A 27451-nucleotide genomic window follows, 5' to 3' on the forward strand; every position below is an offset into this window, starting at 1 on the left:
TTCCTGCTGTGGCGTGGGACTCTAACAGGGTGTGGAATTCTAACACAGCTAAGATTTTCAACAAAGGCAAAAAACTCTTTGGGCGGCAGAGGATTCTCACGAGGATTAAGATTTGTTAGCGAACAGATTAGTCTAAGGAGTCAGATTTCTAATGGGAACAGATTCTAACAGGTCTGGGATTTCACTGGCATGGAGAATTCTACCCAAGCAAAGAGATCTAACAGGGCAGTGAATTCTGACGGAGGAGAGAATTGTATGTGGGTGGATTTTTCTACCAGACCAAGGAATGCTAACAGGATACGGAATTCTAAAGGGCTGGAGCATCCTTAACGCAAAGAGAATTGTGGCACGTGGGCCGTTTTAACGGGCCACAAGTTGGAGTAGAATTCTAAAGGGCAAAAGGGTTCTGGAAAAAGCCTGGTGCCATACCTATCTCAGAGCCACCGCCTTCTGCCTGCAGAGCCCACAGCAGAATCTCGCTGCCTGTGGCTGCTGCCACCATCTTGTCATGCTCACCCAGGGCCCCACTGAGCACCCGGGCTGTGAGTGCCAGTCGCTCAATGGGCCAGTCCAGGCGGGGACTGGAGAACACCAGCTGCCAGCCAGAGGCTTCCTTCAGCCTGGAAGATTGAGGGACATCGTGAACCCTCACCCTGAGCCCTCCCCATCAACAGGGCTTAAGGTGTCCTCCCACCACCCTCCCTGAGCACCTATAGCAGACAAGAAACTGGGTATAGGCCACGGCGATCCAGTTGTGGTGTCCACACACCAGGCGCACCATTCCCGGCTCCTCTGGTAGCCCTTGCGGGGAAAAGGCAGGGATCAGGGCAGGGTCACAGGGGCCCACTGGCTGCCCCAATCTCCCAAGAGACAGAAATGTACCTGATGGGGAGGGAGGCGCTTTCTCATCTAGCGTTCGGCCCAGCAGCCCTGCATTGCCCAGGTTGGGGGGCATCGTGTTGCTCCGTCGAACAGGGGCTGGGCGTCCCCCTGCTTGCTGGGGCCCCACCAGGCTATGCCTGTTCCGCCGCTTAACCGGGAACACTGTGGCAGGGAGAAGGGGCAGAGCGACAATCATTGTAATAATTGTAATAACTGTCACATAGCAAGCACTTAAAGTGTGCCAGATACTGATTTTGCCACGTGGGTAGCATCGTCTCCTAGAGAAAAGATTTTCGGTGGTGCAGGGACATGGCGTTAAATGAGACTGAATCACACAGCGAGCTGCTCCCTTTTCAGTTCCTTTGAGCCCACCACAAAGAAAGAATCAGTTTGGGGCTGCCACGATATTAATACCTCTTCAGTATTTGGTAATCTTTCCTTTTAAGAAATGGAAGCCTGTCTCATTGGCAGACAACAGCATCTACCCAGAGTTTAATTACACTGTTATATTTGGGGTTTATTTCACGTCTACTTATTTATGGCATGAAGGTAGTGACAAAAAGCTTCTAATTAAAACAATTTTAAAAAAACAGGGTCAAACTAAGTTAAGAGAACAATACGTCTTCATATTTGACAAACTTCATAAAGGCAGTAGGTCTTGACTGAGGTTAGGGAAATAAAGCCATAAACTGAATTTCCCCACTCTGTTCCTTCTACCTATCAGCAAAGCCTAGTAGATTATAGTTCCCAATAACCACTGGTGCAATATTTTCCATGGCCAGTGGGCTGGCTGCTCCATGGAGATTATAGTCAATAACTCTCCTTTAATATTTCTCCCCTCGGGCTTCCCTGGTGGCGCAGTGGTTGAGAGTCCGCCTGCCGATGCAGGGGACACGGGTTCTTGCCCCGGTCCGGGAAGATCCCACATGCCGCGGAGTGGCTGGGCCCGTGAGCCATGGCCGCTGAGCCTGCGCGTCCGGAGCCTGTGCTCCGCAACGGGAGTGGCCACAGCAGTGAGAGGCCCACGTACAGAAAAAAAAAAAAAAAAAAAAAAAATATATATATATATATATATATTTCTCTCTTCCATGCAAAGGACACCAGTTCTCCCTAATCCTCCCTAAAAGGAAATCAAACATGGACTACAACTCCCATTGGGCTCTAGGGTAAGCTTCTGAGCCTCAGGGGGACTAGCTTGGCCCATTGCCTCATTGGAAATGCTGTTTCTTACTTCCTTTCCAAGCATCGGTCCAAGCATCTGATATGAACTGCAACTCCCATAGTGTCTCAGGGCCCACAGCTCAGGCACCCAAGAGCTGCAGCCTTATGGGAAATGTAGTCTTTAGCCCCCCTCCATTCCTTAGTAGTTCCCACCTGGTGGAGGCAGGTAACCATTGAAGAGGACGTTTCCGCAAGAAGATCGATCCAACTCTTCCCGAAGCTGTAGGCGACGAACTAAGACGGAAGGACTCAAAGGCTGGGACTGGGAGAACACTGAGGCAGATCCCTTTCCCCCTCTCCCATCTCTTTCTCCACGGAATATCACCACCCTCCTGAGACCCAGGACCAAACCCAGGGCTCTCAGCTCTAACCCAACCTTCTTTCAGGAAAGAGGGGAAAGGGGGAGCATCACTAGAGAGCTGGTTTTCTATAGGATGAGGATGCTAAAGGGGGCCCCACTTACCCAGAGGAGTGAGCCCATAGAACTGGGCTTCGTGGAGGAGGCTGGAACCGTGGATACCCCTGGGTAGTAGAATTGACTAGGGGTCAGGGTCTGGGGAGTGGGAGTGGACAGAGAATGCTGAGGACGAAGTTTTCAAAACTGCACAGAGAATCTCAAGAGGTAGAAAATTTTGATGGGATCAAGATTCTAAGGTGAAAGTGTGTGTGTGTGTGTGTGTGTGTGTGTGTGTGTGTGTGTGTGTGTTGTAGGAGAGAATTCTAAGGACGCATAATTTAAATATGATCAAGGAGCTTAAGTGAACATTCTGAGGGGAAGAAGAGATTTCCCGGGGGGGGCGGTGAAGACGGTGGGGGACACCCCTTTATCTTCCATGCCAACCTGGGGTCCAACTCTTTGGTGCGCAGGAAGTTGAGGATAGGGGCGAAGACGGTGGGGTCCCTGTCGATGAAGATCTGCGGGGAAGGGAGGCAGAGGATACATAGGGCAAAGAGCGGGGCTGAGTGCGGATCCCGTCCCTCCTCCTACCGGCCGCCCCATATCAGCTCTTGCTCTACTCACGGCTCCGGTCTCATCTTTCAGTGTTGAGATGCGTCCGCTCAGAAGACTGCAGGGAGGGGACGCAGAGCAGGTGTCACGGGCCGGGGTGTGTGTGTGAGGGGGAGATTAGGTCTCCCCATACCCTCTCCTCCCGCCCCCCCACCCCAAACTCGCTCTCCCAATCACCTGGAGAAGAAGGAGTCTGGGATCCAGGTGAGAGTCTGGCGAGAGGTACTGAATCTGTGCGGGGACCGTGAGCGCACGCGAGATGATGGAGGGAGGATGAGGAATGGGGCCCCCAATCTCAACCCGGTGAGTTCCCTTCCTTCCCCTAGCACCCATCCAGGCTCCCCACCTCCAGCAGGGGGCGGAGCAATCCCTGATGGACAGGAATTCCCCCGGTAGAGGCGGGTACTCCCACCCCATTCCCCGCTCCCGAGAGTAGCGCCTCAGGAAACTCCTACACTCACCTTTTGCCTCCCACGTTCAGATGAATCACCTCCCCGGGAGGTCCCCGACCTGGGACCCCGTCTGCTGCAGCGGCCGCGGCTGCCATGGCCCCCGGTCTAGCCGGCCGGCCTGCACCCGCTTCCGGGTGTGCATCCCGCCCCGCCCCCACCGGGTGCTCATTGGGCAGGAGACTCCGGGAGCCACCGGCGATTGGGTAAAGCGCTCACCCGTCGCAGTTAATTTCTCCGCCTCCTTAAAGGGTCCCGCCTTTCCTGTCCTGGACGGGACGGACCGAACGGCTCCTTTGGGGAAGTTTAGTTACCACGGATAGCAAAACGTTCCTCCATCCCTCTGGGGTTCCCGATTTAGGAATGGCATCTAGGTGATTCGTCAGGGACACGTGTTTAGATCTCGAAATTAGTCCACACCAAGAGGGACATCTAAATGTTCTCCGCAAGACAGTTTCTTCCCCTCGCCCCACCCAGTCCTCCTGGGCGCAGCCCATGAAACGCGAAAACACCAGCACAGACCGTCAAAGCCAAAGGATTTATTATAGGTACACAGAGTGCGCGCCTGTCACACGCCCCCACACCCCTGGGTCCCAGCGGCTTCTCCAGGTGGCCATGGGGGCTGCCCACAACTCGGCTCCCCCACTCCCCAGGGAAGTGCTCCAGCCAGAAGCATGCAGGGGGAGGGCTTCCCCTCGCCCCTCCCCTCCCGAAGTGGCATTTACAGCTAGAGGGGGGAGGAGAGAGAAAGACAGTTTTGAGCTTTGACGCCCCTCCCATTAAAAGCCTTCGCGGATGTGGGGCGGGGGGAGGAGGAGGTCGACGTTTTGCAAAAATAAACTAAGTCAGGAATTAACCGCATGGGTCTGAGACGGCGGAGTTCGGGGGCCAGGGCCCCTTCACTCCCCCTTCCCAGACAGAGATCAAGGCAGCATTGGAAGTGAGGTAAAGGCGGGGAGGGGGGCGTCCCCTCCCCACCCCCTAGCACCCTGGATGGTCCAGGGGACCTCACCAGCGCCCCCATGCCCATCCCTAGGGCGGGAATTATCGCCCCTACCACCCCAGCTTCTTGGGGCTGGATCTGGGCATTCGGGCAGGGAGCTTGGCTCAACTGGCCCCTCACCCGCCCCCCCCACAAGCTCAGTTATTGCATAAAAATAATGGAGCCCCAGCACCTGGGGTGGAGGTGGCGAGCGGGAAGGGGCCGAGATATGGCTATAGGGGCAGCAATCCCCCCACCACTTCTTGGGGTGCAGGAGAAGTCCCCTCCTTTCCGGAGCCGGTCAGGGCGCGTCCGCAGTGTTGGTGGGACTAGGGCCTCCAGCCCCTGCGGAAGAGAAAGTGTCTTTGTGCCCACAGTACGGGGAGGAGGGGTGGGGAGGTGAGTCAGGCCCTGCGGGTGGGAAGTCACTTCCGGCGCCCGCTGGCCCTGCGCTCCCCCGCCTCCCGCTTGGGATTGCCCTCGTCTGTGGACGACGTGGTGGGTTGTGTCTGGCCCCAGCGAGCGATCTCGGTGTGTTCCCCCACCGAGGCGGCCACAGCCTCCAGCCAGCCGTTCATCTCCTCCTGGAGAGAGAAACAGGACACAGTTTATATTCGGAAGAGAGGAGACTGATGAATCTAGAATCAGGCTGCCCACTCTGAACCTAAGTTTCCTCATCTATTAAATGGATAATAATAACAATAACAGTAATGATGATGATGATGTAAATAGTTACATAGCACTTATTTTGTGCCTAGCTCTGTTCTAAGCACTTTTGTGGATTAATTCACTTAATCCTATGCATTTGGATTATATCTAACTCCCACTATAGAGATAAACAACAAGAAGCAATAATATCAAAAGACACAAAGCACTGTAATTTTACGGGCCCTGTAAATGCTCTACCTGTATCAATTTATTTAATTCTCACAATAATCCTATGATGGAAAACTATTTTTATCTCCATTTTAAAGATAAGTAAAAGAGGCATGGAGGGAAGAAAGGCCTACTTCAGAGCTTCTTGTGATGATGAATGAGGTAACAAGTGTTACTATTTTCAGCATCTCTTCAAACCACCTCCATGCCTGCTCCTCCTCCCCTGACCTCTCCCCTTAGCCCCAGTCCCAAGGTCCACTCACATTCTTGTCTCTCAGCCACCTCCTCCTCCCCTCCCCACAGGCCTGCCCTAATCCAGCCTTGTGCTCTCCCACTTGGGTTCCTGCCCTGGCCACCTCCTGTGCTCCACACATCCACTCTCACCCTCTCCAATCTACCCTGCACATGGTGGCCAAATGGATCTTTCTTATGCATCACTGTAACCCTCCCTTGCTCAAAACTCTGCCATGGCTCCCTAGTGCCCTTAGAATAAACTCCAGCCTCCGAATGACCCACGGTGTCCTTAGAGATCCAGCCTCTGGGAACCTTTCTGAGAACTTTCCTCCTTGAACTCTCTCCTCCAGCACAGTTAACCCTTTGCGATTCTGTACTTCTGGTTCTTTGCACTTGTAGTTCATCTTTTTTTTTTTTTTTTTTAAGCTAACTCCCTCCCAACTTTCCAGTTTCATCTCAGAGGCCAAGGCAAGGAGGTTGGACATTGTCCTGGGCTCTCCAGGCCAGCCCCTGATCTTCCACCTCCCCCCAGCTAGATTAGGAACTTCTGGTTTCTCACTGCCCATGGGCTTTCCCAGTTCAGCCCTGGTAACTCTGGCTTGTGCTTGTCCTCTTCACAGCCCCATCACTCTGGGCCAGGAGTCAGCCAGCCAAATGGTTCCTGAGGTCGAATAGGGGAGAGAAAGGAACAGATCTCACCTCATCTTTAGCCTGGAGCAAAAACTCACTGCCGTCCTGGGTTCTGTGGGAGAGGACACAGGATCTGGGGGCTCTGAGGCAGAGGCCCAGCCCACCCATCCACCAACCATCCTCCAGGGAAGCAGGGTATTGCTGGGAGGGGGAAGGTGGGTCTTGGACCCTCCCTCTTGCCCATTGAGGGGGCTCACTGGAGCTTGAAGACGTGCTTCTTTTTCTTGTAGTCACTAGCCACCTCGCTGGTGGCCTTGTGCAGGCTGAGCAGTGGCTCCCCGCCATGCGTGCCCCCTGATGCTGGGCCCTTGGCGTCCTTGTAGAAGCCCAGCTCCCCCTTGCTGAGCACGCAGTACAGGCTCACCCACGACCTGGGGTGACGACATGGGGCTCAAGGCAGAGTCGCAGCACTCTGCCTGAGCACTCTTCATCAATACCCTTCGTGGGCTGAATATGCTTGAGCCTTCCTCCCTGGGGACCTTTGCCCTAGTTGGGCCATACACCTGGAGTGCTCTTCCTTATGGCGGTTGCTGAGCTGAGAGGAGGGTCTAAGTCTCTGGGTACCAAGCCTTTGTCCAGGCTGGCCCCTGCTGGGGTTGGCCTTCCTCATCCCCTCCCACACTGAATTTCCTGAAGGCAACACTTAAGCTGTCTCCTCCACAGGCCTCTGCTTGGGCATGTTCCTCGCCACTCCTCCACCACCCCCACCCCGAACCCCGAGGGAGATCTACTGGTCTACTCTCTGGAGTGAGGAATTCTTGTCTTCCCATTCAGCGGAAGCCCCAACCGAGGAGGAAGTCTCCCACAGTCAAAATACATCCAGGTGCCTCTGTTTACTCCCACCTTGCTCTCAGCACAAGGAGGAGAGACTACCTCCACAGGCAAAATCTCAGTCTGTTCTGCCCATCTCCTGCTTGTTCAACGCTTCCCTTATGGGCTCCACCTCTCCCCAGATTCTGCCTCTCAGTTGGACAAAAAAGGGTTGGACAATCCGGAGCTGGACTCCAAGAGCAGACACATCACTGTTAGGCCCTCATCTGGAAACCTATATGAGGTGCCCCCCACCCCTCAGCCCTCAGTTTGGGATCCGCCCCTTATCAGGCCCTTCCTCAATTTGAAATTGAAATAAATGAACCCACCCCACTCACTGGTTGAAGGACCTCTCCAGGCTCCACCTCACGAGCCTTGAGAACCCTCTAGACTAGACCCCTAGCTCTAGTTAACTCTAGGGTTGGTTGCTATTAGATTGGGTAGTAATAACTTTTTCTTCAGGTCCCGCCCCCATCTAAGCTCCACCCGCTCACCCGTTGGACGCACTAACCTTAAGCCCCGCTCCTCCGGTTCACTGATTGATTCTTTGAAGTTAAGGCCCCCTTTTCAGGCCTCGCCTACCCCGCCACGGGCTGGGCGCCCTAAAGTTTGGCCCCACCCCCCTCTTCAGACCCACTTATTCATTCATTCGGCCCTGAGCTTGGGACCCGCCTTCCAAAGCCCCGCCCACACGCTCACCGGTTGGACGACTTGCGGTTAGCGTCGAGCTCGCGCTTGCGCAGCAGGAAGCCCTCGTGCTGCACTGTATGAGTGGGCGGTGGCGGAGGCGCGGGGACGGAGCTGCCCTGGGCCGGGGCGGACCGCGAGCGCCGGCTTCCCCCGCCCTCACCACCCTCTCGGGGCCGCGGCCGCCGTCGCGGCTTGGGCCGGTCCCGCGCCCGCGGCCGGTCCGGCCGAGGTGTCCGCTCGGGCGGCTCAAGCCCGTTGGGCAGGCGGCCGGGGGGAAGCTCGCGAGGCTGAGGCAGCGACGGCTGTGTGAAGGGAGGGGGAAGAGGGGTGCTGTCCATAGTTGGGTGTGGGAGCCATCTGTCTGGGGGAACTCACAGGTTTGGGGGTCCCATCTGTCTGCAGGGCAATCTGTCTTGAAGGCGAGTATGGGAGTATCTCAGGGTTGGAGGCCCAACTCTTAAGGGCTCCCCCAGTCTTGGGAGTGGGTCTGTCAGGACTCCTACGTTTGGAATCCCTCTCTATCTTAGGGGGAAGGGAGTTAGACCTATGGAGGTAGGGGTGCAGGCAGGTAGATGTCCCAGCATCTTTGTAGGAGGAATCTGGGGCCTTCTGTGTGTGTACGGCTGTCGGTAAGGAAATTTGAGACCCCCACTGGGCTAGAGAAAAAGTCCAGGACAGATGTAGGAAGAGTCTGGAGTCTACGTGTGTGTGTGTGGAGGGCGGTAGGAGTCTCTTAGGTCGGTGGCCTCATCTTTCTAAGGGAGAAAATTTCAGATTGTGGGAGGCATCTGGGGGCCCTCTCCATCCCCTGAGAGCATCTGCAGGGCTCAGATAGGGGGGCAGGGCTAGGCACTGGTGTTTCTGGGATTCTGACTCTGGTTCTGAGGAGAGGGGCCCCCATACCCCCACCCACACCGAGGCTCAACTTACCCCAACAGGGAGCCCTGGGCCTGCCTCTTTCTCCTGCAGCTGCTCCACAATGTCAGCCAGGGTGGCCTTCCTGGGGGTGGGGGGGTAGGCACAGAAAGACCCAATGGAACTGGGATGCCTTCTCCCAGAGACCAGCCTGGCTGGCCAGAGGAGCCTCAACCTCTTAGCCTGAGATGCCAGGTCCCTGTCCACTTCTGCAGCTGCCTGTCTCAGATGTCTGCCTTACACACCACAGGTGCTCAGCACATGTCTGCCAAAGGGAAGATGGAACCTCTCTCCCCTCTTGAGTTTTAAGCAACACAGAGACCAAAATGCAAACTGGTGCCTTCAAGCCTTTGAACATACTGTTGCCTTTTTCCACCCACCCCCTAAGCTTTCAAGCTCCCTGGACTTCCCCCATCCCAGTCCTGATCATTCTGGGTCACACTCTGGTGACAAGTCTGTTTCCCCCACTGGACTGTGAGCCCCATGAAAGCAGGGCTGGAGCTGGTTGGGTCATGGCTCTCCCCAGCACATACCACACACAGAGTGGGCACTCAGCCAATGTTCACGAAATACAAAATTAAAAGGGGTCAGGAAGTCATTGTCACTGAAACGTATTTGACCAAAGGCCTCTTTCTGGGGACACAGCTGGTTGAAGTGATGTGCACAACACACTCAGGATTCTGAAAGGCCTGAGTTCCAGTCATGCTTCACCCAAGCTGAGTGACTTGCCCTCTGTGAGCCTCAGTTGCTCCATCCATAAAATGGATATGATTACAGCACCCAGTTTATAAGGTTGAGAGAGACTGTGATAAAGGGTCTTAACTCCAATCAGGGAGGTGATGTTTCCACCATTAGCCCAGTGGAGAAACTGAGATGCAGAGAGGATAAAATCGCTGCCCAGGGTCATCCAGGAGATTTGATGCAGGGGTCAGAAACTCAGTAGCAGAGAACCGGCACCTGGAGGAAGCCACTGCCACTGTGGGATAGTGGGAACGACTCCCAACCTCTTCCAGCCTCAGTTTACATCTCTGCAGAATGGGTGCCACAAATGTATCTCCCTCCCTAGGCAGTTCTGAGCCCGGAAGCCCTCTCCGCTGGGCCTGTACGGCTCCAGGAACTCTCCGTGTCCCCCTTCCTCCACTCCCTGGGCACATGGGGCCTCACCCCTTGGCCAGGTCTCCTCTGGTGGGCATCTCCTGTTCGCTGGACTCCTGCCGCTCCAACCGCCGCTCCCGCCGCTCGCGCCGCCTCTCCATCTGCTCGTAGCGGCCCAGTGTAAGGCTGTGTGCCACCTCGTGTTCCGTTGACTCCGGCCGCTCTGGCCGCCGCCTCCGCGCAGCCTCCTCAGATTGCTCGGCCGATTCCTGCCGCTCCTGCCGCCGCCTCCTGGGCAGCTCCTCCGCGCGATCAGCGGACTCCTGGCGCTCTGGCCGCGGCCGGACCTGCTCCGCTGCCGCGGGGGCCCCAGGGGTCTCCGTGGCGTCTTCTGGTGCAGCCGGCAGGGCCGTGGGCTCCACCCTCGCCGGGACCTCCGGCAGCCGGTCGATGCGCGGCTGGAGGCGCTCCGGCTTTAGCTCCTGGCGCACATACCCAACCCGGGTCCGCACCTCGGCCGAGAGCGTGTCCGAGGCCCGGCGGGCCAGGGGCTCCAAGCCCCTCTCATAGGCCCCTGGTCGCAGCAGGGGCGCAGCCTTGGCCGCCAGTTCCGTAGGGTCTCCAAAGAACTTGCGCCCCAGTAGCGGGGTGGGTGGCTGCTTGCTCTGTTCTGCCTTGAGTTTCTCGATCTGGGGACAGAGGGGCCAGGCTCAGGCGGAAAGGCGGGGTGGGGGCGGGGCCTGGGAAGGTGGCTCTGGGTCGTCTGCCTCACCACCTAGTTTATTAGTTATTAGTGAAAAAGCAAGGTTGTCCAGGCCTGTCTCTGCCAGGAGCTTAATTCCTATCTTCTGCAAACACCTAGGGTTCTTTTAAGAATTGGCTAAAGCATCACTTTCTCTAGGTGCCTTTCTGACCCCCCCCATTGCCTCCTTCCTTCCAGACCTTAAGACTTTTAATTAGAATGGTCTCTTCTCCTCATTTTTCAAGTCTCAGATCAGATTCCCCCAGGCCAAGACAAGTGTTTCTGGGCTCTCATGTCCCCCTGTGCTTCCCCCATCCTAGCCCTGGACTGTCGCTGGTGACAGGTGACAGGTCTGTCCCCTCCCCCCTTCAACACTCCCCCCACCCCCGTACCCCCCAGGACTGGGAGCCCAATGAGGGTGTGTCCCGGCTCTCACTCAACACAGCGCTGAGCCCGTGTGTTTGTCTCATACAGAGAGATGGGTGTGGAGCCGTGGGAGGGGCGCTGGGGCAGGAAATGGGGTGCTGACCGTGGTCAGGCGCCGTAGAGAGCTGAACCTTTCTTCCCAGGCTGCAGCCGCTTTGCGGAAGGCCTCGTGTCGCCGGATAAGCTGCTCCACCTCGTCCACGCTGCTCCCCAGCTCCCGGCTCTGCAGGAGCGGCTCCTGGGCCGTCAGCCAGGCATCAGCCACCACCGCCTCCTGGGCAAACTGGTGCACTTCCAGCACTGAGGAGAGACATTTGGGGTAAGGGTGCTGGAGGCACCTGTGGGCCCTTCACAGGGGCAGTGGCTATTTTTTCTGGCCTTCCACACCCCCTCTGGTTTCCCAGCCCTGACTGCTCTGGGCTCTGCAGGAAGGAGAGAAGCGGGGGCTATTTCTGAGGGCACCAGCTTCTCCCCTAGGTGTCTGCCATCAAGGAGTCAATGATAGGGCAGCCCCCTTGTCCACCCTCCCAGGCCTTCAATGTTTGCTGCTGAGGACCCATGGGGTGTGCAAAGCATGACTGTCACCCTCTGGGCTTTTCCTGACACGCTGGGGCATATCCCTGTGCCCTTGAGCCACGTGTGTCTGGGGCCCCACTCACTCTGCTGCAGCCACTCCCAATGGCGGTCCCACTTGTCCGACACCTCCTCCTTCCTGGTTCCCAGCTTGTCCAGCTGTGCCTGGATCTGGGAGTGGCGGGTGGGTAGGGAGAGGCGTCAGGGGTGGGTCCCACCCCGATGGGCACAGATGGCAGAGGGAGACCCCTGCTCCCCTCCCACCTCATCAGCCACGGCACTCTTGTTGAGCAGGAGAGTGTGCCCCAGCTCCTGGCAGGCTGTCAGCTCGGGCACCCGTGCCTCCAGCTCAGTCTTCAGGCCCTGGTGGTAGTTCATGAGCACCTCCACCGATGACACGTCCCTACAGTGGGTGGTGGGTAGGAATCTGAGCCATGGGCCGCCTCCCTCGACCTCCCCCACCCCTCCACGTACGCAGCTCCTGATGAGCCCAAATCCCTGAGGCTGGGATTCCACACCACCTTGGGACACCCCCCTCCCATGATCAAGTTCTGAAGGGCCAATCTTCACTGATTCAATGATTCCCACTTTCCCAGAGGGCTAAAATGTCCCACTTTGGTGATTCTAACCTAGAATTTCAAGATCCGATTTTTCTAATTTTCTAAAGCTATACTTCTGAAGCTTCCACTAGCCAATGATTCTAACCTAAGTCTGTGCTGTTCCATATTGTAACCACTAGACATGTGTGGCAGTTGAGCACTTGAAATGTGGCTGGTCTGACTTGAGATGTGTTCAGTGTAAAGTAGACACCATATTTTGAAGATTTAGTATAAAAGAGAAGGTAAAATTATCTCAATAATTTTAATATTGACTACACGTTGAAGTAACAATATTTGGGGTATAATGGGTTAAATAAAATGAATTACTAAAATTAATTTTCACTTGCTTCTCTTTACTTTTTCTAACGTGGTTACAAGAAAATCTTTTTTTGCGGTACGCAGGCCTCCCACTGCTGCAGCCTCTCCCGTTGCGGAGCACAGGCTCTGGACAGGCAGGCCCAGCGGCCAAGGCTCACGGGCCCAGCCGCTCCGCGGCATGTGGGATCCTCCCGGACCGGGGCACGAACCCGTGTCCCCCGCATCAGCAGGCGGACTCTCAACCACCGCGCCACCAGGGAAGCCCAAGAAAATCTTAAGTTATATATGTGGGTCACATTTGTGGCCTGCATCGTATAACTATTGGACAGTGCTGTTCTAAGCTGTTATGCGGTCAAAGCAAATTCCAAATTTCTGAAGGTTCTGTCAGTCAACAAGCGTAGCTTTATAAGTCTTAATATGTCCAGGGACTTCTCTGGTGGTCCAGTGGTTAGGACTCCACGCTTTCACTGCTGAGGGCCTGGGTTCGATCCCTGGTTAGGGAACTAGGATCCCACAAGCCACACGATGGAGAAAAAAAAAAAAAAAAAAAAAAGACTTAATATGTCAAAATTTATTTCTGATGGTCCCACATTGTAATGATTCCTACCTAAGACTTAGTATGCCTAGAACAATCTCCCTGATTCTCCCGTATCTCCCAAATGTACCCTCCCCGAAACTGTCTACCTCAGTAAATTCACCCATCATTCATCCATGACTCCTCTTTTCCCCTCAGCCCCTTAAGCTAATCCATCAGTCAAGACTGGACATTTATAACTTGAAAACATACTCTGTGAAATGATATGAAATCTGAGATTTGTTTTAAAATAACTCCCGTCAAGGGTGGAGGGGACGTGGGGGAGTGTATAGATGAAGATGGGCCAGGTGTTCACTGTACACACGTGGGTTCCCTATGTGTTACTGCTACATCTGTGTAGAGTTGAAATTTTCCATAATGAAAAGATTTTTTTCAATTCCTAAAATCAATCATGCTGCCACATTTCTTCAACGGTCACACTGGGCCAAGCCAACATCACCTCTCACTTGGATGATGGCGGCAGCCTCCTGACTGGCCTACCTGCTTCCACCCCGGCTCTCCATCATCTACTTGTCACACGTACCTGGAGTGATCTTTCTCAAATGTGTATCATATCACATCACTCCCCTGCCCTAAGCTCTCCCATGGCTCCCATCTCACTCCAGGCAAAGGGAAACTCCTCACCATGCCCTATTGCCCCTCTGACGTCATTTCCTACCATTCCCCACTCTCCCCCCTCACTCCATCCAGCCACAAGGACCACGTAGCCTTTGCTGAAACATGTCTAACGACAGCCTACTTCAGGGCCTTTGCACTTGCTGATCCCTCCACCCGGAAGACCCTTCCCCCCAAAACTTTACCCAACTCACGATCACTTCACTCAGGTCCCCTTACCTTGCTCTATTTTTCTTTTATTACTCTCTGAAATAACATTACGTGTTTGTTTATTTACTTATCTGTTGCCTGCTTCCTCCCTCAGAATGTAAGCTGCATCAGGGCAGGGGCTGGACCTTGCTCACCATCTGGCATACAGTAGGCATCAATAAATATTTGCTGAGTAAATGAATGCAGGCTCAAGGCCCTACAGTTCACAAAAACAATGATATGTATCCACCACTCTCCAGGCCCTTGTTTTCCTGGACACACTGCTGGGCTAACATTTCCCAGCCTCCCTGGCAGATAGGTTGGGACCAATGAGCCAACAGAACGTGAGTGCAGGTTTAATCCCTAAAAGCTCCCACGGTAACCTCCGGCTTTCTTTTTCTCATCTGTAGCTGGATGCAGAAGGTCCAGCAAATCACCCCAGGGCTGATGATGGAAGAACACTGGCTCCCAATCACTGTGGGACAGGCTTCTGCTGGATACTTATATCGAACTGTTATGTGAGCAATAAATCAGTGCCTACTAGGTTAAGCCTCCAGTACACCTCCCTGTCCCTATCTTGAGTCAGCCCATCCCATGCTGCGACCCCTCCACAAAGGCAGGAGGATGCACTGTGCTCTGAGCCCCAATGCCAGGCCCGACAAGGGGTCTTAAAACACAAGAAGCATGTAGAACAGTGCATGGTAGGCAGAGGTGCCACACAGGTATTGGCTATTGTGATTTTTTTTTATGGGAAGGGGACTGCTGATGGGCTGGGGGTGGCTGCCCAAAGGCAGGTAAGAAGCCCGAGGTGGGATGAGGGGCACCTGGGCTTGTCAGCTGCCCCAATCTGGCCGGCGATGCCATCCATCCAGGAGAGCAGGTCACGGGCCTGGCTGTGGAATCGCAGGGCGTCGGCCGTGGAGCTCACGTGCAGGCGGGCGTCCTCGCAGGCTGCCAGCAGCTCCTTCCAGCCCAGCAGCACCTCCTGCTCCCGGCTGGCGATGGCCTCCGCGTACTCACCCGCGTACACCGTCCGCAGCTGGGCTGCCCCCTCCTGGAGCTGCCGTACCTGAGGGGCATGCCGGGTCGAGCACCAGCCCTCCACGGGGGTCCAGGCTCCACCCTCTCTTTCCCCCATCTGCTGGCTGGGTGCAGAGCCTAAAGAAGTAAGGAGCCTGCACCCTTGAGATTCCAACTGGGTTTCATTCCTATCCGCTGCCTGATTTCTTTTTGACTTTCCCACTTTCTGACTTCTTTTAGACCCACTACCGTATTTCTCTCATGTCTGCTGCCTGATGTTTCTTTGACTTACCTGCATTCTGACTTCTTTTGCACCTACCATCAGGTTTCTTTCAGTCTACCGTCTGATTTCTTTTAGTCTGAGAGCTCTATTTCTATTGGGTCTGCCACCTCATTCTTTTAGGTCCACCTCTATCTTCTTTCTTTCAGGAAACCCTTCCTCCACCCCGACATCTATTAGACATGCTGTCCAATATTTTCCACTCAATTTTTTCAGACCCACTCCCTACTACCCAATTTCCTTCAGAATCGCTATCCAATTACTATCAGGTCTCCTGCCCAATTTCCATTGGTTCTGCTGTGTGTGTTAGACCCACTGCTCACTCTCCATGAGCTCAACCACCTGATTTCTTTTGGAGGGACCACCATACTTGTATCAGATCCACCATGTAATCACTATCAGTCTCTCTGCCTGATTTCTAACAGTCATCTGTATGATGCATATACAATAATCGTCCAATTTCCACCTTCCATTAGACCCGCAACCCAATTTCCTTCGGTTCTACTGCTTGAGTCCTATTAGGCCCACAGCTTCATTTCCATCTGATTTCTCAGATCCACCTCCTAATTCCTATCAGACCCACTGCCTGATTCCTATTAGCTCTGATTTCCATTCATTAAATCCAAACCCACCAAATTTCTTCGAGGAAAATCATGTGATTTCTATCAGACACCTGCTGCCTAATTTCTATCTGCCCCAGAGCCAAATTTCTCTCAATGCCCTCTCAATTCCTTTTAGACTCTCCATCTGGATTTGGGCAACAGTTTCTAGGAGAACCCCTGCCCAGTCTCCACTGGAAACACTGTCTAATTTCTATCACGCATGTTATACCACTTTTCTTCCATCACTGTCTGAGTCTATGCAGCATGCCATCAGTCCGTTTTCCACCTGCCGCATCATGTGATTTCTCCCTGTTCCGTGGTCTGTTTTCTATCTATCCCACCATCTAATTTCAATGTGGTCCACAGCCTGATTTTTGCCTGCTCTGCTGCCCCCATCCCTTGGTCACACTGTTCAGGCCCTCCCACCTGTCCCTCCTGGCCGCCAGCTCCCCACCTGGGACACGAGGAGCTGCAGATCATGTTCAAAAGCGCGCAGGGTCCGCTGCATGGAGCCGGCGCTGGGCCTCGGCTCAGGCGGGGTGGTCAGGCGAGGCAGTCGCCTCCGCTTCTCCTCGATCTGTCCTTGAAGCTCTCGGGCATCGCTGAAGAACTTGTGCAGCTCCCGAGAGGCGGCCAGCAGCTGGGCCCGTGTGCCCATTAGCTCCAGGAGCTCAGCCCAGGCCTCGTTCAGCCCGTCCTTCCACTCAGCCATGGTGGCCGCCGCCATGTGGCCGCCCTCGATCAGCTCGTCCACCATCTGGTTCACTGCCGCCAGCCGCTCCCGCCCTGCCGTGCCGGTCTCACTGGCGAACTCCGAGAATTTCTCCTGCAGCACCTGCCACCAGGAAATGGGTGCCCCAGCGTGGGCAAAGGTGCCGTACACTCCAGCCCCCTCCAACCCACCAACTTGTGGCAGGTAAGAACAATAACAGCACTAATGATGACAATCAACAAAAAATATCCAACACTTACTGAACACTCATTCTGTAGCGATGATGGCAACAACAAGAATAAAAGTAAGACGACAAGAATAATAACTAACACTGTGTTAGGCCCTGTGTGTGCTCAGTACTGTCCTAAGGGCTTTATGTTATATTAATCCATCTGTGTCTCAACAGAGCCATGAGGTGGTGCTATTACAATTCTCCTATTATGGATGGGGAAACTGAGGCCCAGAGAACCTTAATAGCAGACACAGTGGCCACTGGATCATTGCTCCTTCCTAATGCTGCTCACCGTGACGTGCTCAAAGTCCTGGCCGAGCTCAGGTGAGCCAGCTACCACCTCCTTCTCTGCGATCCAGTGCTCGAGCTCGTCCACCTGGCGGCTGAGCTGGTACAGCCAGTACTGCTGCTCCAGGCCCACCCGGCGTTCCTCACCCAGCTCCTTGAGTGCCACGTACAGGCGGTCCACCTGAGACTGCCGCCGGCTGATCTGCTCGCTGCTGGGGGACAGGCAGGGGCAGGGATGGAGCCCCCTGAGACTTCCAGGACAGAGCTCTGAGCCCCTGCCACCCCCACCCCCGCCCCCCGCTCAGGGCAGAGCTGTGCAACCCTTCAGGCAGGCCACCCTTCAGGCAAGGTTGAGTCCCGTCAGACTCCTTCACGTGGGACTCTGTTCTGCAAGCCTTGGATGCAGCCAACCCAGCACTTGCATCTCAGTGCTCTGGGAAAACTCTGCTTTCCTAAGCTTGATAAGCTCATCACCCGCTCTCACCCCCTCCCTCCACCCCCTCCCAGCCTTCCAGTCTGTGGTCCCACACCTGGCCCCTCCAGCGACCTGAGTGGGACTCCAGACCTCCTACTTGGGTCCCCAGCCAACCCACCTCACCTCCAGTCCCAGTCTCCAGGCTCAGGCGGACAGAGGTCTAGCTCTGTGCCTCTGTCTCAGATCTCACCCCTCGGCCCAGCCTCCTAGATGTGGGCCCTGCACTTAAACTCAGGGAGGCCATATGACCCGCTGTCCAAGAGGTCTCAGGCCATGCCCAATCCCGGTGCTCCAGGCTTTTCTGTCCTAGGGAGAGGACCCTTCTCTGTCCTGAGCTCTTACTTCTCCCCTCAGACCTAGACATCACCCCCCTCCCCTACACTCAAATCTCAGTGCTCCCGGCCCCACCCCCTCAAACATCCCTGCGCAGCGCTCCTCTCTTCCCAGCCCCCAGCCACTTGCCAAAATCGGAAAGCACCAGCCCGGGGCAGTGAGGGACCCCACCCCCATCCCAATGTCCAATCCTGGCCTTGCCCCAATTTCCAACAGCGAAGCTCCAGATCCTGCTGGATCATTCCCTAAGAACCGGCCCCGCCCCTGCGTGGCCCCGATCCCCCGCCTGCCCACCTGTCCGGGTGCCCCATCTCCAGCAGCGCCCGGCACTGGCGCGACAGCTGCGCGATGCTTTCCTCGTAGTTCTCCACGCCCTGCTCCAGCTGCAGGTGCTTCTTGAGCAGCTGCAGGGTACTCTGTTCGTCCTGGGGGCACACGGCGCCCGCGATGAGGCGGCAGGGGCCGGCCCCGGGCTCCAGCGCCCCCAGGACCCCCCGCACCCCCAGCCCGGGCGCACCTTGCCCTTGTCCTCACTCATCATGAGCAGCTCCTGCTCTCCCAGCCACGCCTCCACCTCGGCCACGTCGAAGTAATACTGCTCCACTTGGAAGGCGGCGTCCAGCACCTGCTGCCGCCGCTCGGCCGCCTCCCGCAGTCCGGCCCAGGAGCTCTGCAGCTGCTCTTGGCCGCGGCGCACGGCCTCAGCTTCGGGGCTGCGCAGCGACGCCAGGGCGCCCGCGCGCTCCAGCACCTCCTCCAGGCGCGTCCCGTGCGCCTGGATCTCCCGCCGCAGGCCCTGGGGGTGGGAGTGGAGAGGAGCGTTCAGAGGGTGCCTCCACGACTGGCGCCGCCCAGGAGAGGATAACAAACAGCCGCAGATGCCCCACCACGTGCCGGGTACCACTTAAGCATTTTGCGGTTCCTAGCTCACTCATCCCCCCCACGTTGCAGGTGGGAAAACAGGCATGGAGAGGTGAAGCATGTTGCCAGAGAACAAGCAGCTAGTAAGGGGGTGACAGGATTTGAACACAGAAGGCTGGATCCAGAGACTCTGCTCTCAAACAAGATGCCGATGATAGCAAGATCACCCCCCTAATGGTTGCAACACAGGCCTAAACACAGGTATCATTTACATGTGTATCATTTACATACAGTGAAGTGCACAAATCTTAGGGGTACAGCTCGACACATGTTTACACATTATACACCCGTGTACCCAGATCAGGATACAGAATTCTTCCGTCACCCCCAGAAGGTTCTCTCCACCAGCTCTGTAATTGCTGAGTACTTTAGTTAACCTCTCCTATGCCTCGGTTCCCCAACTGGTAAATGGAGTTAATAATAATAGCCAACACCAAGTGCCTGCCAGACACTTTGCTAAGTAAGGGCTTTGCATCACGTAGCCACTCTTTTTTTTTTTTTTTTTTTTCCTGCCACACCTCATGGAATGCGGGGTCTTAGTTCCCCACTCGGGAGCGAGCCTGTGCCTCCCGCAGTAGAAGCGCAGAGCCCTAATCACTGCACTGCCAGGGAATTCCCTGCAGCCACTCATTTACCCCTCACTCCAACGCCAGGAACCAGACATCATTCTCATTCTCATTTTACAGATGAGGAAACTGAGGCACAGGGAGGTTGAGGAACTTGCTGAAGGCACATGGCTAGTGGTGGCCCCCTAATATCTACCTTGTGGGGTTGCTGTACTGTGGAGCACTTAGAACCGTGTCCGGCAGGCAGTAGGTGCTCAATCAACACCAGCGGCTATTATTTGTTTAACAGCCCCTGTGTAGCCAACACTCTCTCACACACACAGCTGAGCTCCCCCAATTTTAAGCATTAAGGGCACTTGATCAGTTTCCTCAACTGTGAAAACGATGGGCCAATTTTGTTTGTTCCCAACACTGTTGACAGCCAGGAGTATTTTCATCAAGATAGAAAAACAAAACTCAAAGCAAAACTCCAGCCTCTTAAAGAATTCCACCAAGTGCAGCATAATCACAAATCTTTCCAAAATAATTTCTGTACTCACCTTCCCACCATCCTTCAGTGCCCTATTCTCCCAACTTAGATTTTTTTAAAAATAAAAGGTGGTAATGACAATACCTACCTCACGCGGTTATTGTGGAGATTAAATTAAATAACTGATATAACCCCCTAGGACAGTATTTGGCACATAGTAAGTCTTTAATCTATGTATTATTATTATCGTTATCATTATTATTATTTTTTTTAGCCATGCCACGTGGCATTCGGGATATTAGTTCCCCCGACCAGGGATCAAACCTGTGCGTGCCCCTACAGTGGAAGCGTAGAGTCTTTTTTTGGGGGGGGGATGGGAGTTTCTTTTTTTTTTTTTTAACATCTTTATTGGAGTATAATTGCTTTACAATGGTGTGTTAGTTTCTGCTGTATAACAAAGTGAATCAGCTATATGTATACATATATTCCCATATCCCCTCCCTCTTGAAGCGTAGAGTCTTAACCACTGGACCACCAGGGAGGTCCCATCACTGTATTATTATTACTCCTCTCATATATGTCTTACTTTGGGCTTTGGTGAGAGAGTGGCTTTGATCAAAGGGTTCCTCTGCAATTTGGTCCCTCTGCAAAAGGGTTCCCTAAGCAATTGGAGAACCACGGCTCTAGACCAAGTCTCTACTTATTTAGATGTGGAAATTGAGTCTCAGAGAAGTAAATAAAGGTCCAGAGATTTTTAGCGGCTCAGAAGCCCCCCACTGTGCTCGGTGTAGGTGTCAGCCCTCCGATTATCTCTGTCCTCTCTCCCTATAGGTGTCTGCGGTTCTTGTTGTTTTCTTTTTCGTGGCCCAGTAGCCAGTGTCCTCACTTCTAGTCACAGGACCCTAATTTTCATTTGGGGAATCCCCTTGTCTCCATCTCAGCCCAGATAAAGTTAAGGCTGACCCCACCTACAGGTTCCAAGGGTGAGCCCTTAGTCCAGACCAGGCCATTCAGAGCTGTCTAAATCCCTGGCCACCATGATTAGTTCAGCGTGGACATGTGACTCAAGTTGAGCCCAAAAGAGTTATTCCTGGGACTACTGCTGAAATTACTGAGAGAGAAAAATTCTCTTCAGTTTTACTGGTGGGATATAAACTTGAATCTGTTGGAGTTCTTTTACCAGCAGGAGAGGAGAGCTGGCCTGAGAACCAAGCTAACAGGAAAAAAAAAAAAAAGGAAATGAGAGATTCATGACATCTTGGAAGCACCTGATGCATCTATCTGCGGTCCACGGTCTCCCGAGTTACAAGAGCCTACAAATTCTCCTCTTTGGCTTTAACCACCTTGAGCTGTTTTCTATCATTTGTATCCAGATGTGTCCTAACCCACTCCCTTGCCGTGGCTCTGCTCACCTGGTTCTTTTTGATGTACTGCTGGACGGCCTGCAAACCACTGCCTCGCTCTGTCTGCATGGCCAGTGGCAGCCGCTCCTGGACCCATGCCTGGAGAGGAATCAGGGATAAGGTCAAGGGAAGGACACAGGGAGCAGCGCAAGGACCCCTCCCTCCCAACTAAACTGTAAGCATCCAAGCCTCCCCGGCATCCAAGGCCCTTCCTCGCCTAAAAGTCTGCTCACATCTTCAGCCTCCTCTCTGAACAAGTTATGTCTTGGTCTCTGCACTCGAGCCAGGCTCATGCTTACCTCTGGCCTTTGCACAGGCAGGTCTTGCTTCCTGGAATTCCCTTCCCACTCCCTCAGCAGGCTCCCTCAAATGTACTCTTCCTTCACGTCTCAGCTCAGACATCCCCTCCTCCAGGAAACTCTCCCTGACTTTTGAACTTGGCCAGATGCCTCCTCCCGGCTTTCACAGCCCCCTGCTTCCCCCATCACATTCCTAACCACACTGGGTTGTCACTGACTTAGGACAAGTCTGAATGAGCAAATTAGTGAATGACCGAATGAGGAAATGAATGGATGAGTGACAAGTGAGTAAGTGAATAATAAATAAATGAGTGAAAGAATGAATAAAGGATGAGTGGATGAATAAACCAATAACTTCATGAATAAATCAATGAGTGATTGAAAGTGTTAATGAAATGTGGAAGAGTGAATGAATGAGTGAATAAGTGAAAAAGTTAAGGACTTAATGACTGAGTCTATCTGCTTATTAGTGGATAGGTCCCTAAGCCATCTCCACCCTTGAACCCGCCTCAGTCCCATGGCCCCGCCCCCATCCCAGTCTCCACCCCCTCTGCCCGCTGGCCCGCCTCTGGCCTCATGCCCCGCCCCACCCTCGCACACCCCTCCCGCCCCAGATCCCCGCGCGGATCCTCACCAGCTCGTCCTCGACGTCGTGCGCCACCTGGTGCAGCTCCTTGGAGGCGAGCAGCAGGCGGCGGCGCTCCTGCAGCGGCTCGAGCAGACGCACCAGGCGCTCGCCCACCGCGTTCTGCCGCTCGCCCACCAGCTCCTTGCTCGCCGGCTCCAGCGGCAGCGCCGCCGTCTGCGCCTGCAACTCTCCCACCTCGCGGTACCACTCCTCCACTTGAGACTCCATCGACTGTAGGGACAAGGGCAGGGTCAGCAGGCCCCACCCTCCCTCCTGATCCCGCTGTGGCTCTCCAGAACCTTTATGGGGCTCTCCAAACCCCTGGTCGAGGCCCACTATTCCACTCTCCCCTGGCCCAATTCCTTCCAGAAGCGCTGCCCTCCTCTCTGATCCTGCAACCCACTAAGCTCGTTCCTGTCTCCAGGCCTCTGCCGTAACTATTCCCTCTGCCAGGCATGCTCTTCCCAGTCAATCAGATTTCAGCTCAGCTGTTACCTTTTCAAAGAGTCTTTCCTGACCCCCTGGACTAAAGTGGCCCATTAGTTCATTAGTTCTCAGAAAAACCCTTCGAGGTTGGTGGTATCCCTATGTTACAGAGGAGGAAACTGAGGCGCAGAAAAGTTAGGTAATTTGTCCAAAGAGTCAACCTTTTCAGATATCAAAAATAAATACAAAGCTATAATGGTTGATGTGCCACAGGGATAGACAGAAAGTGGAAAAGCAGACCCAAATACAGAGGAGAATTCATACAGTTTATAGATGCCATTTCCAACCTCCGAGGAAAGGATGGGTTATTCAATGAATGGTCAGGGGCCAAGTCGCTGACCAATTCAGCTGGATCCCTTCCTCACTCTTTATGCTGAAAATAATTCCAGATGGATTAAAGACTTAAGTGGAATAAGTAAATCCATAAGGCATACTAAGAAAACCGGGGCAAATGCTTTTACAATCTTGGGATGGAGAAAATCTTTCCAAGTACATAAACCGTAAAGGGAAAGATTTATAAATTTGGGCCCACAAAATACTTTTGTTTTAAAAAAAAATACTTTTGCAACAACCTAAATTTCTAGATTTAGTTAAAGGCAAATAACAAGCTGGAAAAATAGTATGTGTTAGAGCAAGGCACTAGCTTCTTTAACAGTAAACGAATTCCCTTTTACCCTGCTTCCTTTGTCTCTGCAGCACTTAACCACCATCGGATAACTGTCTTTACTTGTGAAGCCTTTTTTTATTGGTCTCCTGCTTCTGGAATGTTAGCTTCATGAGGGCAGAGGCTGTGTCAATTCACCTCTGTATTCCCAAGTGCCTAGAACGGTGTCCAGCATGTAATAGGCCTTCAACTGCGGTTTGTTCAATGCACAAATGAACGACATCAGCAAAGAGAGATTGCCCAAAAGAGAAATGGGCATTAGATGTGAACAGGCAGCACAAAGAAGAAAAAATAAGTGCACGAAAAGATTCCCAGTCTCACTAATCAGCAGGATAGTACAGATTAAAACAAGGTATCCTTTTCTATTCATCAGATTGGCAAAAATTTTAAAGCTCAATAATATCTAGTGTTGGCAAAGATACAGGGAGATGGACACACTCAGCCACTGTCAGTGGTTGTGTAAATTAGTAGAGCCTTTTTGGAAGGCAGTTTGGCAGGTCCTATCAAAATGCAGTATGTGTCAAAATGCTTTGATCCAGCACTGGCACTTGCACTTCTAGGAATGTATTTAAAGAAACACTGGCACAGGGACTTCCCGGGTGGCGCAGTGGTTAAGAATCTGCCTGCCAATGCAGGGGACATGGGTTCGAGCCCTGGCCCGGGAAGATCCCACATGCTGTGGAGCAACTAAGCCTGTGCGCCACAACCACTGTGCCCGCGCTCTGGAGCCTGCGAGCCACAATGACTGAGCCCGCATGCCACAACTACTGAAGCCCACACGCCTAGAGCCCATGCTCCACAACAAGAGAAGCCACCGCAATGAGAAGCCCTCACAGCGCAATGAAGAGTAGCCCCCACTCGCTGCAACTAGAGAAAGCCCATGCACAGCAACAAAGACCCTACGCAGCCAAAAATAAAATAAATAATAATAATAAAACTAAATTAAAAAAAAAAGAAACACTGGCACATATGCACAGCGATGTTTGTCTGAGGATGTTCATCATTAGCAGAGATGTTTGTCCAAAGACCTCATCATAGCAGAGCTTATAATGGGGAAAAAAATGGAAACAACCTCAATGCTCATCAAGAATGAAACGGTTAAACAAATCCACATCAGTATTGAATAATACCCAAGATTTACTGTTAAGAGGAAAAAAATTTTAGAACATACTTATGAATAGATATTTGTAGTGGATTACACATGCATTAAAATTCCCTGGAATAAACAAGAAATTAATAACAGATGGTACCTATTGGAGGGATGAGAATTTAGTGAATGGGGACAGGGATGAAGGAAAGACTTTTCACATAGGATTTTTTATATAGTTTTTGATGTCTGAACCATGATATTTATTTATGCAAGAATTTAAATTAAGCATGAAATACAAAGAAAATAAAACCATTGGTAATCCATATAGGTACATCTATTAACACACAGAAAGAGATCTAGAAGGATGCACACCAAATAATAGTTGAAGTCCCCTTTGGAGTGTGGGATCTGGAGGCATGTTGAAGTGAGACCTTATGTTTTACCGAAGATATCTAGGTTAGTAGGATCTTCCCCCACCCAAAAAATTTTATGTATTGTGTGATTCTAAACAGATGGGGGAAATCTAGAAAAGAAAACAAAATAATGAAATTAAGTGGTAACAGATTACAGCAAAAGACTGAAACCCAAAGCTGGAAACTTAAGAACCAAATCAAGACTTTTGTTGGAAGGTTCTGTAGTGCAGAGGGGTTGGTTTTGCCTGCCTAACATCCGTCCCTTCCTTTGCAGCACCTGAAAATCCACTCTCAGGTCCTGAACTTCTTGAGGAACTAATAAAACCTAGAGGGCCAAGATGGCCACATGATCTAAACCTGGCCAATCAGAACACTGGGCCACGGATGGTCATATTACCTAAGCTGGGCCAATGAAAACTATTCCAGGCTGATGAAACCAAGCGGTCCAAGAATGGCCATGTGAGTCAGGCCTGGTCAATGAGAACACTGAATCACCCTGGCCACAAGGATTGGGTAAGAGATGGCATGTAACCTAAGATAGCCAATGAAAACTCTTCCCACTTTTGCTGGAAAGGTGTGTGAGCTCAAAAGGGGTGGTTTCCTTCTCATTGTATTCCTAAAGGCAGAAGAACACAGACCTGGGATACTGGAGACAATTTTGCCACCAAGAGGGAACAGGCTCCCCAGTGACGAGGCCAACACAGAGAAAAGCAGGGTGCAGAAACAAAGAGAGATTCCTGAGGATGTAATTTGAGGAACCGATCCAGCCATGCCCCAAGCTCATACCCCCTGGATCTTCCAGCTATGTGAGCCAACAGTGTCCCCTTTTAGCCTAAGTCCTATGGACTGCACCCCAAAGAATCCCAGCTGATACAGTTCACAATCTGTAGGAGTCATAAAGATGGGTAAAAATCAAACCTTATAACAAGTCAAAACCATGTACAATGGAAAAAATTTTTAAGGCACAATTATAAGTGGCAGAAATCAAAGAAAAATGAAATAGTCATCCCCAAAACTTTTTCACTAAGAAAAACATTGTAGTGATGTGTAGAAAACTAAAAATGCATTAGAATTCAGGAAACTTTCAAATATAGTCTGAAATAGGAAGGTTATAAGTTCCACTTCCCCATGAAATGAAAACTCCTCTGCCACCTCTCCAACAAGTGGCCGCGTGACCTGAGATGGAATAATTCCAGGGGCTGCCAGTTTTCTATTTCTACAAAAATGCCACGTATTTTGAACACCCATTTAATGTGTATCCTTTCCTGCAAACATGGCCTAAGGATACAGAAGTACAATGGTCCTTAAACACATGAAAAGATGTTCAGCCTCCTTCAATATTTAGGAAAATGCAGATTCAAATAACTACAAAACAGTATCTTTCACTTCTCAGATTAGCAGAGATGAAAAAGCTTGCTAATACCTAATGATGTCAGCCATGTGGGGAGATGGATGGCTCTCACACTGCAGGTGTGTCCACTGCCATTTCAGGAGAACACCTGGCAATATTTATGAAAAAGTTTAATGCATACACCTTTTGGTCCCAAAATTTTACTTTGAGGATTATTAACTACAGAAATATTTGCATGTAGGCTCAAATACATATGGACAGGGATGTCTGTTGTGGCATTATTTATACTAGCAGAAGGTTGAAAACAGCCCGAAGGTTTCTCAAAGGCTGGTTAATGACATTGTCAAACTACCCCTGGAATACCATGCAACAGTTTAAAAGGACAGACTATATCCTAGATTTTGTGACAAGGAAGGATGCGTAGGGTGTTTTGTCAAGTGAAAAGGCAAGCTTCACTATAGTCTGTATGTCATGTGTATGTGTGTGGGTATGCACAGAATATTTCTAGAAGGATAGAGAAGAAACAGTTGAGAGCAGTTACACCCCTGCAGAGTGGGACTTGCATGTGGAGGAGGAAGGAAGACTTCACTTTTCACATCATACCCTTCTGTTTGAACTTCTTGCCATAACAGCAATAATGGGTAACACACCCTGATTGCTCTAAGCACTTGACAAGAATGAATTAGTTTAATCCTCACAACAGCATATGAGGTCAGGGAAGATGGGGATGTTTGTATTGTTCACAACTGGAGCCCAGCTCCTGGCTCCATGCCTGGCACAGAGTGAGTCTCCATAAATGCGTGTTGATTTTGTTTGTTGGATTGGTCACCATGCTCTTCTGCTTCTCTTGGTATTAAAGGTTAACATTAAAAAAGTAAACTAGCTTTGAATGTTAAAACCAAAGAAACAACATGGATGATTCTTGAAAACATTAAGAAGCCAGACACAAAGGACAATATATTGTACAATTCCATTTATGTGAAATGTCCAAAATAGGCAAATCTGTAGAGACAGAAAGTAGACTAGTAGAGGGAACTAATGGGTGCGGGGTTTCTCTTTGGGGTGATGCAAATGTTCTGGAATTAGATAGTGGTGAGAGTCGCTTGACTTTGTAAATACACTAAAAATCACTGAATTGTACTCTTTAAGAGTGTGTATTTTGGGAATTCCCTGGTGGTCCAGTGTTAGAACTCCATGCTCTCACTGCTGAGGCCCTGGGTTCAATCCCTGGTCGGGGAACTAACATCCCACAAGCCACACAGCACAGCCAAAAAAAAAAAAAAAAAAAAAAAAAAAAAAAAATTAAAAG

General features: G+C 52.1%; 2 protein-coding genes across 3 annotated transcripts in view; both read right to left on the reverse strand.

Moving 5' to 3' along the window:
- SHKBP1 (SH3KBP1 binding protein 1) overlaps positions 1-3665 on the reverse strand; it is an 11736-nt gene extending 8071 nt beyond the window's left edge. The window contains exons 1-9 of the mRNA XM_007458640.1: positions 3574-3665; positions 3290-3343; positions 3125-3170; positions 2945-3018; positions 2567-2625; positions 2257-2337; positions 883-1044; positions 711-801; positions 430-620 (exon numbers count right to left, since the gene is read on the reverse strand). Of these exons, the coding sequence (XP_007458702.1) occupies positions 430-620; positions 711-801; positions 883-1044; positions 2257-2337; positions 2567-2625; positions 2945-3018; positions 3125-3170; positions 3290-3343; positions 3574-3659 (844 nt within the window). The 5' untranslated portion in view covers positions 3660-3665. The remainder of the gene's footprint in view (positions 1-429; positions 621-710; positions 802-882; positions 1045-2256; positions 2338-2566; positions 2626-2944; positions 3019-3124; positions 3171-3289; positions 3344-3573) is intronic.
- Positions 3666-4085: 420 nt separating this feature from the next.
- Positions 4086-27451, reverse strand: part of SPTBN4 (spectrin beta, non-erythrocytic 4) — a 73942-nt gene continuing 50576 nt past the window's right edge. Inside the window, exons 21-36 of one of the 2 annotated variants that reach the window (XM_007458641.1) lie at positions 22145-22369; positions 21221-21310; positions 18370-18648; positions 18147-18277; positions 17049-17253; positions 16267-16647; positions 14735-14979; positions 11859-11997; positions 11681-11765; positions 11125-11321; positions 9923-10542; positions 8774-8843; positions 7853-8145; positions 6541-6714; positions 6353-6395; positions 4086-5127 (exon numbers count right to left, since the gene is read on the reverse strand). In XM_007458641.1, coding sequence (XP_007458703.1) covers positions 4969-5127; positions 6353-6395; positions 6541-6714; positions 7853-8145; positions 8774-8843; positions 9923-10542; positions 11125-11321; positions 11681-11765; positions 11859-11997; positions 14735-14979; positions 16267-16647; positions 17049-17253; positions 18147-18277; positions 18370-18648; positions 21221-21310; positions 22145-22369 — 3336 coding nt within the window. In that variant the 3' untranslated portion in view covers positions 4086-4968. Of the gene's footprint in view, positions 5128-6352; positions 6396-6540; positions 6715-7852; positions 8146-8773; positions 8844-9922; positions 10543-11124; positions 11322-11680; positions 11766-11858; positions 11998-14525; positions 14980-16266; positions 16648-17048; positions 17254-18146; positions 18278-18369; positions 18649-21220; positions 21311-22144; positions 22370-27451 lie in introns of those variants that run through there. The other variant, XM_007458642.1, reaches the window with a different exon arrangement.

This window comes from Lipotes vexillifer, unplaced genomic scaffold (genome assembly GCF_000442215.2).
Source record: "Lipotes vexillifer unplaced genomic scaffold, Lipotes_vexillifer_v1.1 scaffold371, whole genome shotgun sequence".
Classification (NCBI taxonomy): domain Eukaryota; kingdom Metazoa; phylum Chordata; class Mammalia; order Artiodactyla; family Lipotidae; genus Lipotes; species Lipotes vexillifer.